The 12108-nt window shown below is 37.2% G+C and overlaps 1 protein-coding gene across 1 annotated transcript; it reads left to right on the forward strand.

The window, feature by feature from the left end:
- Nucleotides 1–3359: 3359 nt before the first annotated feature.
- LOC132170956 (uncharacterized) lies at nt 3360–5224 on the forward strand. Its single transcript, XM_059582122.1, has 3 exons — nt 3360–3612; nt 3768–3997; nt 5210–5224. Exons 1-3 carry the CDS (start codon nt 3360–3362, stop codon nt 5222–5224), a joined length of 498 nt encoding a protein of 165 aa, XP_059438105.1.
- Nucleotides 5225–12108: the final 6884 nt, after the last annotated feature.

Consider the following 12108-nt stretch of genomic DNA (forward strand, 5'->3'; position numbering starts at 1 on the left):
TTGGTGGACAGTGTAAAACTTACTCTCCTTCCAAATCCGAAAGAAGATTCCAAACCTTCAAAAGGGGGGGGGGGGGGGTCAAATATTGTTAGCAAAGCATGAGTTCATTAAGGAGATGCTCGATTCGGATTGTGTGTACCTATTATATGGCAAGGAGTGTGGTTCTACGGAGGTAGTGCCAGCTGCGGTCAAGGGTTTGTTAGAAGAATTTTCAGATGTGTTCCCGGTAGAGTTACCAAGGAGCTTCCACCCCTTCGTGACATTCAACACCAAATCGACTTGGTGCCCGGTTCAAATCTTCCCAACCGACCACTCTACTGCATGAGTCCCAAGGAGCATGAAGAGTTGAGGCGACAAGTGGAAGAACTTCTCGTCAAAGGGCATATTCGTGAGAGCTTAAGCCCATGTGCAGTCCCCACATTGCTCACGCCTAAGAAGGATGGAATATGGAGGATGTGCGTAGATAGCCGCACCATCAATAAAATCACCAAAAGGTACCACTTTCCTATCCCTCGTTTGGATGACTTATTGGATCGATTGAGTGGGGCAACGGTGTTCACAAAGCTGGATTTGAAGAGTGGATACCACCAAATTCAGGTGCGGGTTGGTGATGAATGGAAGACCGAGTTCAAAACGCGAGAGGGGCTCTATAAATGGTTGGTAATGCCGTTTGGGTTGTTGTTGTGCAAATTTATTTAACTCGCAAGTGCACGAATCGATTGTAGTTTAATGGATTGCAAGTGCGAGGTCGATCCCACAGAGAATTGTATTTTTGAAAGAGCAATTTATATCTAAACTAATTAAATCCTAATCTAGTTCCAAAAGGGTTTTGATTTTTGAGTTTTGAAAATTAAAGGATAAACATAAACTAAATAAAATAAGTAAATCTAAGGATAAAGGTACTAAGGTTTGGGAATTCACACTCACCAAATTATAACAACATACTTTATGTTCATCAATATTAATCCGAAGTTCTCACAAATTAAATCATAGATATGTTTTACTATGCTTCAAAGAATTAATCAAAATCATCCCATGTATCCATTCATTGACCAAATCACAAAAGGAATCCAAATTCAATTGAAACACCAGATGTATCCGTAGAACAAATCACAAGGGATATCCAATTTTTATGAGTTAAAAGCCAAGCAATCAATCATATGAAATTATCTCAAATCATCACATGTATCCTTGAATCACAAGAGATATCCAAGAATCACTCCATACAATTGATTAGAAGTAAAACAATTGAAATATAAAACCCAATAAAATCAAAATAATAAAAACTTACATAAAAGTATTGATGTTCTTCATCGGTGAGGCTTCATCCCCAACCTTAGTTGGGAATTTAGCTCCACATAAAAATAAAATCTAAACCTAAACCTAAACCTAAAGAAAAAACTAAACAAAAGAATTTTGCTCTCTGGGATTGTGTATATTTTCTTGAATGCAAAGAAGTCTATTTATAGGCTTAGGGAAAGTCCTAGAAGCCCAAGTAAACCTAGATAATTCGGAAGTCTGTCTCCCAGTCAAAATAGAAGTCTGAAATCGGACTAGGATTCGTCCAAATTTGTGTCTCTTAATTGCGGGGCGATTTTGACATAAAACCCGTCCGAATTACGAAAATTCTATTTCACAACAAATTGTAGTATTTTGAGCTAGCTTTCTAATGCCGTTTGAATCACTTCAATCCGATATTTGACCGGAGAGTTATGGTCAAAATACTAAGACGTGTGCAGAATCTGAATTTGAATCCGATCCGAAATCTTATCCAATCTGAACTTTAATCTGATTTAACCTTTTCTTGGATTTGGTTAGACTTAACCACATCATCTAGGTCTTCTCAAAGTATGCTTTCTTCCAAACTTCGCATTTTTCCCTTTAAAGCTGTAGTTTTTCTTCAATGACCTACAAAATACTAAAAACACAAAACTAACACAAAATATTAAATAACGACACAGCTAAAGGATTAACTAATGTAAATAAAGGGGTCCAAATATGCAATATTTGACACTTATCAGTTGTCCAATGCTCCTACCACCTTCATGAGGGTGATGAATCAAGCATTCCGTCCATTTATCGGGAAGTTTGTAGTCGTCTACTCTGATGACATCCTCATATATAGCTCCACAGTGGAGGAACACCTTCGACATATACGAGACGTACTAGATGTGTTGCGCCGAGAAAAATTTTATGCGGTGCCGGCTAAGTGTTCCTTCATAACCGATTCGGTCCTTTTTCTTGGATACGTGGTGTCCAAAGATGGATTGGCGGTGAATGAGCCAAAGGTTGCAGCAGTTCGGGATTGGCCTCTCCCAACTACACTACATGAGGTACGTAGCTTCTATGGGTTAGTCTCTTTTTATCGATGTTTTATTCAGAATTTTAGCACCATCTTGGCACTGCTTATGGAGTGTACGAAGGCGGGAAAATTTGTGTGGAGTGACGCAGCAACTACCGCCTTTGAGTTGATCAAGGTAAAATTAACTACAACTCCATTACTAGTCCTTTCGGATTTTGACCTACCCTTTGAGCTACATTGTGATGCCTCGAAGATAGGCATTGGGGTGGTACTCAGCCAAAGGGGCAAGCCCGTGGCTTATTTCATTGAGAAATTGAAGAATGCACAACTTAATTATAGCACATATGATATTGAGTTTTATGCATTAGTGCAAGCACTGAAACATTGGAGCTCATACCTCGCCTACAACGACTTCATCTTGTATTCGGATCATGAAGCCCTCAAGCACCTTAATGGTCAAGATAAGTTGTCATCTCGACATGCTAAATGGGCAGCCTTTGTCCAACAATTCTCATTTACAATCAAGCACAAGTCGGGAGCTTTGAACAAAGTGGCAAATGCCCTCAGCAGGAAATCATCCCTATTGACCACCATGAAGTCGGAGGTAATAGGCTTTGACTTATTAAAAGATTCTTTGTTTGATGATCCATTTTTTGGTCCTATTGTTGGAGAGGTATCCTCAGGGGTGAGAGATAACTTTGGCTTGTACAATGGATTCCTTTTCAAAGGCACTCAACTGTGCATTCCTGAAGGCAGCCTGCGGTTGAAGATTATCCAAGAATGCCACAATGAAGGGCACATGGGGTGGGATGAAACATTACAATTGGTGGCGGACTAGTTCTATTGGCCAAGCATGAGGAAAGAGGTGGAAAGATTGGTGAAGAATTGCCCAATTTGTCAAGTGTCCAAGGGGTCGGCTTCAAATACTGGCTTGTATATGCCCCTTCCCATTTTGGAGGGGCTATGGACCAATGTGAGCATGGACTTCATGTTGGGCTAACCAAAGACCCAAAAAGGTAACGACTCTATCTTTGTGGTTGTTGATTGATTTTCTAAAATGGTGCATTTCATTGCTTGTAAGAAGATAGCTGATGTGGTAAATGTGGCACAAATGCATTTTCGAGAGGTCTACTGCCTCTATGGGCTACCATTGTCCATTGTTTCCGACCGCGACACACAGTTCCTTAGCCACTTTTGGCGATGCTTGTGGCAATTGTCATATACTAAGCTTGACTTCAGCAGTGCCTACCATCCACAAACGGATGGGCAAATAAAGGTAGTCAACCTTTCACTGGGAGCCTTGCTTCGAAGTTTGGTGTGGGAGCACCTCAAGTCATGGGACCAGAAATTGTTCCAAGCCAAGTTCGCCTATAACCGATCAATTAACCGGAGTATCAGCCTGAGCCCATTCACCATCATTTATAGGAGTAATCCTCATGCCCATTGGATTTGGTGCCTATTCCAGATTTGAAGCGACCACTTGGTAAGGCCAAAGACTTAATAGCCCAAATACAAGAGGGTCACAAGTTCACCATTCAAAATTTGCAAGTGTCCACAGCAAAGTATAAGGCGGATGCGGATAAGAAATGCCGGGCTGTAGAATTTGAGAAAGGAGATTTTGTGTCGGCTGTGCTGACTAAAGATAGGTTTCCAGTGGGAGAATACAACAAGTTGGCTGCTTGCAAGATTGGTCTGGTAAAGATTATAGAGAAGATCAATTCGAATGCTTATCGATTGAAGTTGCCTAGCCATATTAAGACGTCTAATGTCTTTAATGTCAAACACCTTGTCCCGTTCACAAAGGATTCTTCGGATGAGGATGCGAATTCGAGGGCGAATTCTCTCCAACCTGGGGAGGATGATGTAGATCAAAGTGTTTGGGATTTCATGAAGAAGACGGGAATGGATGGTAGTGTGGACATAACCCGGAAGATGGTGACGCGATCCCAGAATAGCATGGCAGAAAAAGGAGTTCTTAGAACTGCGATCGATCGCGCGTTGATTGAGATCGCACACTGGAGTAGCGATCGAGCGCACAATGCTTGTGCTCAAGCATCCAACCCCTGGAATTTGAGGGTTGTCTCTAGTACTGCAACCGATAAGTCCTTTGAAGTGCAATCGAGCACACTCGGGGCGCTATGTTACTTTTTCCGCGTTTATTTCGCTTTAAACTGACTTTCTTTCCTTGTTTTGCTGGGATTAGGGTTTTGAAAGTCCCTATTCCGAGTTTTAGAAGTATTAGGAGTATTGGAGGCTATAAATACATGCTTATAGCCTCTAGCAAACTCAGTTTATGAATATTTTGGGTTTTCTCAATTAGAATACTTAGAGTTGAGTTTTTTTATTATTTTTCTTTAAATTCATAGATAGCATCTATTGATTTGAGAGTGTTTCTTTGATTCTTGTGATAGTCTCACAATCTTAGAAATATTTATCTCTTCTACTTGATGTTTTCTTGTTCATTACTATTCGTTGCTGCATCAAATATGATTTTTAAACCCATTTTCAATGTGAATGACATATCTAATGGCGTTGGCGATTAGCGGTTGACTCATGCATAGAGCCAAGACAAGCAAGAGTGCTTAATTACTCATTTTATCTACTTCCTTGGCTTGATTCATTTCGAATGCTACAAATATTCCTACTTCTTACATCCTTTAAATACCCAAACAATTATAATCAACTCATTCATTCTACAGCTTAACATGTGGATAACTAAGAAGCAAGGTATTTTCTTCAATAATTTTCCTACAATTTACATTTTACACATATAGTATGTCCATATATACTTAGACAAAAGACTTCAACTTTCAATGGTAGGTGATAAGATTACAAAATCAAGATAGAGAAGGAAAGTTATTATGTTGGATTGTGAGATGATGATTTGGTTTTTCCTTGTTTGGTCAGGACATTGGACTTTGAATCCAGTAAATGTCCGTGGGACCTTTTCTCGAAAAATTCTTTTGTTTGTTTGTTTGTTTTTTTTTTTTCCTTAACAAATTTTTTCTGGAAGAAATTTTTTTCTAGCTCATGCTATTAAAGTAACGTGTATCTTAAAAACATATAAATATATAATTCTCAAGTACATTTAGAGCATCTATTTCTCACATATTTATAAAAATGCACAATGTAAACCAGTTTGGAAGAAACTGGTTTACTATATATGTTAATTTATTGCATTTTAATCCAATGATAGTTTTAGAAAGCCACATATAGGTGCGGAATAATAGGTCTCATACTCATATGTTGCTTTTGAAACCATCATTTGATATAAGATGAATATTTATTCTCTTCAAAAAAAAAAAAAAAAAAAAAGATGAATCTTTATTGCAATTTAATCCAATCGTAATTTTAAAAGTTAACTATGAGTGTGAAAAAATAAATTTAATAAAGTGGGAGTATGTATAGCATTACTCTTTAAATATTTGATGCATCTAAGTATGGATCAACACTAATAGAGAGGCTTAATTACAACAAGATAATAGTTTGATGTATTTAAGTATTACACTAGTCAACTTATGTGGCTAAATTAAATATGGTTGTTAGTTCAAGAGGTTAAAGAAAAACCATGAAGCTACTGTATTTGCCAAAAAAAGAAGAAGCCAAAGAGCTATTAAAGAGACATTGTCCCATAAGGCAATTTCCACATGTATGTATGTCCCATGGTGTATCTGCCGTTATAGCTCCAAAAGCTGCTGCAAAATGCAAATGAAAGCCAAGCACAAGCTTCCGATAAAGTTTACTTCAATTCTATCACTAGCTAAAACTAGCTAATCTTTGAGGTCCTAAGAATTGAAGTAAAATTTCATTCTGTATTATTAGTTCTTACAACAAAACCCCAACATCCTTTGTAGCTCTCAATAAACATATAATCACTAAACATATAAACATATAATCATCACTCCTCATAAAGTTTTTTTTATAAATATATATATCTTTTCTCCGTAAACTACAACTTATTTGTCATTTTTCTCATTTAACTTTAGCTCAATGTAATTTGGATCCTATTTTGCAGTTTCAATTCCAATTTACTTCGTCCATCTATTAATTAGCTGTTATAGATTGGACATACAAATATGTTAAATAACTAAATTGCACATTTATGAGAAAAAAAAAAAAGATAAAAAAAAAAAGAAAGAAGAGTCATCCCTAAGGGGTAACTTAATTGGCTATGGACCACGTCTAATGAAGTGGAGATCACTACCAACCCTTTTCCCTTGGGTGGACATATCAAAAAAAAAGAAAAAGTGTCAAATGTTTTATTTCATATTTTCCTTCTCATATATAGCAATACATATTCATCATGCTATTCAGAAAAACTTTTAAAACATTGGAATCAAAAAGTGCTTTTCGTTTTATTTATTAGAGAAAATTAACAATGTTGCCCGACCTCATTATAATAGATATGCATGCCTTCAAGTTTATTAATGACCCTACATCTCTTGTAAATTATATTTCTGTTCATCACCATTGAACAAGTATATTCCATCATCTTGGGCCTGCCAATGAAGATTATAATCATGTTGATCATATGCATATGGATTCCATCGTTCAAGCCCATTGCCATTAGTCGCAAAAGCATCAAAGGTCCAATGCCCACCCGGCCACAACAGGTTGCAGAAGTAGAGTGTGGTCCCCCAAATTAAGTTGATGTGAAACTACCATTGGAACTGTTCACTAGGAGAGATATGCTGGATTCCAAGATCTTGGTCTCCGGACTTACAATGAGTTTGTAGAGTTTGATTTGATAACCTATTTTCAATGTGCATAACATACCTTTGGGAGGGCCAGGCGTTGGTAATTAGCAGTTGACTCATGCACAAAGCCAAGACAAGCAAGAGAGCTAAATTACTAATCTTCTCTACTTCCATGGCTTGATTCATTTCAAATGCTTCCAAAATTGCTACTTCTTACATCCTTTAAATACCCACACGATTGTAAACAACTCATTCATTGTACACTAAGAATTTAATGGCACATATGATAAACCGTTAAACACTATTAATGTTCTAACGTTTCTTACTGCTAATCCTATTAAATTGTTGGTTAGCTCATAGAAGTGGTCTCCATATGAATTAACACTCTTTTTTTTTTCTTTTGTTTTTTTTATCTTTATCCTATGGTTATGTTCTTCAATTTTTGTTTTTGTTCTTCAACATCCCCTGCTGCAATGGTTTTTTGGCCAGCTGGCGATCGGTTTCATCACCCTCTGTCCACTGTTTTGGGCTTTTTCTGCGTCCCCACCACGTCGAGCTTCCATCGTTCCCTTCCGGTGTCGGTTTCCGGCGAGTGCACAATCAACATCCACGCTGCGTGTGCCTATTCCCGTTTGTTTCATTTTCCTTGTATTGTCTTTGTTCATGTTTTTTCCCTGTATGCATTTCATTCATGTTATTTGCTTGTAATATGGCCCTGCCTCTTTGGTTCGCCCATGTTTTATTTCAGTTTTCTTGCTTCTGTTTTGTAATAAGGATTGGCCACTCGATTTGCCTGCTTGGATGTGAACTGAACTTTGGTCCGGATCTTTTAGGTCGTGGATGTGAATTTTAGTCCAAACCTTCAGTTGTGGACGTGAACTTCATCTTGGCTTTTGGGTCAAGGAGGAATTTGAGCTACCTATGCATTGGATTGCGTCTGTCTTATGCAGATCTGTTATTTCAACTGAAAACTAGTCATAGGTTAGCGGAGGTTTTAGGTGATATTGTATCGTTATAGCTTCGGCTATAATTTGCATTTTCAAGGCTTTGTGCTCCTGCGATGTAAGAGCTTTATGCTCGTCATTATTATCAATGAAATTGGAATGTATTTCTTTCAAATATATATATATATATATATTTTCTAAATTGTATATTATTTTTATTCAAATTGATTACTTCTCTTTTGCAAATTTTACACTGAATTCGGAAAATTTTACAATTAAAATGTAGGGGTTTTATTTGTAATATATTTAATTGTCGTAATGAAGAAAACAATAAGTTCCCAAATTTTCTCTTTCTCTCTCTATTTTTCTTTTTATATTCTCTTGCTTTATGTTTATATCCTCAATGTGAGACAATTAAAAAGTGAGGGTTTTATTTGGAATCAATTTAATTAACATCTTAGTGCGTAAAACAAAAGGTTCCCAAATTCTCATTTTCTTTCTCTCTTTTCTTCTTCTCTTGCTTTCCATTTTTTTTTACATGTCCACACAAGGGGAGGGAGGAGGATTCGAACTAGTGACCTTCGATTCATTAGGCGTGTTCCTTAGCCGATTGAGCTACCCCTTGAGACCTCTTGCTTTATGAAAGAATAAAAAGAGAGAGAGAGAGAGAGTTTCCAATTGTTGTTTCACAATGAAAAAATATACTACAATTTTTTTTTTTTTGGTTATAACAGTTCTTTTCAATTATATCAGTATTTTATTTATTTTTTATCTTTATCCTTTGGTTATGTTCTTAAATTTTCGTTATGTCCCTTATATTTCTTTTTTCTATATTATATATTATATTTATTCAAATTAATTACTTCTCTTTTGCAAATTTTACATTGAATTCAGGAAATTTACAATTAAAACATAGGGATTTTATTTGTAAAATATTTAATTGTCTTAATAAATAAAGTAAAAGGTTCCCAAATTTTATCTTTTTCTCTATATTTTTACTTTTATATTCTCTTTCTTTCTATTTATATCCTACAATTAGAACATAAGGCTTTCTGTTTCTCTTGCGTCCAGATATGAAGTCACAGATGCATTGCAGATGAAGGAATTTTCTTGTCCCTATATTTGATGATCCAACAAGTCAAGCAGCAACCAATTCTGTCGGACAAAGAAACTGAGTTCATGAAAAAAACCGAGGCGTTTGGGTCTAACTCAAGGCCGAGTTATTTTCAAGAAGGGGAGACTGGTGTAGAACAGCCGAGTGAGAAAGGAAATCTCATCCGGGCATCTACACTGCCGGGTGAGATTTTCTCTCTCACCTAGGCATCAACACCATCGGGTGAGATTTTCTCTCTTACCCAGGCATCTACACCACCAGGTGAGATTTTCTCTCTCACCCGGGCACCTCCTAAATTGGGTAAACTTGAACCTCACTTGGGTAGTACTATTCACCAACAGGGCACTATTCACCGCCCGGACACTGTTCAATCGAGTACTATTCACCCAAACCTTGTTCACTTGGGCACTATTCACCTGGGCACTATTCATCTGGGCATCACTATTCACCAGGGCATCATTGTTCACCCGGGCAAGACTTCTCTTCCAGTTAGGGCACCCTTTGACCCGAGCATAACATCCAAGTGTCTCTACTCTTGGGCATAAACCCTCGGGAATCAAGTTTCTGACATCTGACAAAACTGCCACCAAAGAAAGAATAATGTCAGTAATGGGTGACAATGTCATAGTCGAAACAGTGATGGTCAGCAGGGTCAGAGCCGGGAAGGCTGGAAAGTGATGTCAGGATAGGGGCGGCAATGTTAGAACCATGGGCTGCAATGTCAGAGCCGGGAAGGCCACAAAGGTGATGTCAAAGCATGACTTTACGACATCATGTCAAGGAATAATCTCAGAGCCAAGAAAGGCCACCAAGTTCGTGTCAGGGTCGGAATTAATGTCAGAACTCGGGTCTAATAGCTGCTAGGAATATTGTAAGAACCAACCCTGCCAACACCATGCACCAATGAGAAGCTTATGCCGGTTAAGGAGAACCAATGAGAAGCCAGTGCCGGATCCATGGAGCCAATGATAGGCTACCATTGTTAGGGCCAGTCACATTAGGGCCAAGATTATTTTAATATTTGTTTTAGAATAGTTTAATCTTTTCCTTTTTCCTATAAATGGGACCCTTGTACAATTCATTTCATAACAACCAACTTGAATTTTGAATCAAATATATGAATTGAGAATTTTCTCTTCAATCTTCTCTGTGGAGAATTATCCTTCAACCTGTGGGTTGTGTTGCAATCTGCAGATTGTGTTTTACTTTTCTTGGTGAGGAGACGAAGAAGCTTCTAACGTGTTGTTACCAAATCTTCTGCTACGTCAAATCCCATGGTAGTACATGTACTTAAAAAGAGGCTTCCATGTGTCCTCAATGCCACAGCCCATCAAATGTGGTTTAAATGCTAGCAATTTGCCAACCTCCTCATTACAAAGGCCAAATTCCTTTAAATAACTAACCTAGTTAACACAAGCAACATCTCACTTAATGTCTATGCAAATTGGTTAGTGATTAAGAACACATCATATTGAAGTGAAATCAACGCACACAATCACGATAAGGTGAATGATTTCTAAAAAATTACTTCTGCCTTATGTTTCAATTGCTTTTGCTACTAAAATCTACATAATAAAAAATGGATCCTATGAAACTCCAAAATTATCAAAATTGAATACCTTTTCGTTCATCTCTTCCATAGTAAACTGGCCAATTACCCTGGGATAATCGAAGACCATTGTTCCAAAATCCTTCTCATTCATACCTATATCCAAGTAGAACTGTACATGAGCTCTCACTTCCTCCAAGTTGTAAGACAACAAAGAGGGACACTGGCTCACGACATAACCGATCCAATCCCTCCTAACTCCATTGCACTCTAGATACTCGATGATTTCATCTAACTCATCATTGTTGCACTCCAAAATATTCTCGCTGGCTTTTGTGAGTGCAACCCCAAGAAACTCCCCCTTCACACGAATTGACTTCAACCACTCTTATAGACTCAATTTTCCCCCTTGACATGCAAATCAGCTTCCCAATTTTCAGATACGACACTGAATTATGTTTCAACCACCTATACACAATTCAGGAAGCACAATTTAACATAATAAGCCTTTTTTAACCCCCCACTTTCCACTTCGACGGTTTCATGGTGGTGGACTCAGAGAACTCAGGGAAGTGCTTCATGGCGGCGGTTTCAACCATAACATAGTCAACGAAAGGCCTCAACATAGTCAATGAATGCCAAATAGACACTGGCGTGAGTTGAGAAGATAATGCTTCACTTGTCTTTAGTACAAAATGATGTTTTGTTATAAAGTATTCTTTCGATTAGCTTTACATCAAGGTCCCATAGTCTAGTGATCAGGACATTGGACTATGCATCCAGTAACCCGAGTTCGGTGTGGCATTTACTGGATCAATTCTTTCAATTTTTTTTTCTTTGTATTAATAAAGTTTTTCTCGGAAGAAATTTCTTTCAACTCATGCTATTAAATTAACTTGTATCTTAAAAACATATAAACATACACTTAGAGCATCTATTTCTCACATATTTATAAAAATGCGCAATGTAAAAATGGTTTAGTACTATATATGTTAATTTATTGCATTTTACTCCAATGATAGTTTTAGAAAGCCACATATAGGTGTGGAATAATGGGTCTCATATCCATAGGTGGCTTTTAAAACCATCATTGGATATAAGATGAATCTTTATTGCATTTTAATCAAATGGTAATTATAAAAGCTACTTATGGGTGTGAAAAAATTGGTGTAAGAAACTGGGAGTATGTATAGCATTACTCTTTAAATATTTGATGCATCTACGTATGGATTAACACTAACAGAGAGACTTAATTACTACAAGATGATAGTTTGATGTATACACTAGTCAATTTATGAGGCTAAATTAAAAAGGGTTGTTAGTTCAAGATGTTAAAGAAACACAATGAAGCTACTGTATTTGCCAAAAAAAAAAAAAAAAAAGAGAGAAAAAAAGAGAGCTATTAAAGCGACATTGTCACATAAGGCAATTTCCACAAGTATGTATGTATGTCCCATGGTGTATCTGCCGTTATAGCTCCAAAAGCTGCCGCAAAATGTAAA

This window comes from Corylus avellana, chromosome ca1 (genome assembly GCF_901000735.1).
Source record: "Corylus avellana chromosome ca1, CavTom2PMs-1.0".
Lineage (NCBI taxonomy): Eukaryota > Viridiplantae > Streptophyta > Magnoliopsida > Fagales > Betulaceae > Corylus > Corylus avellana.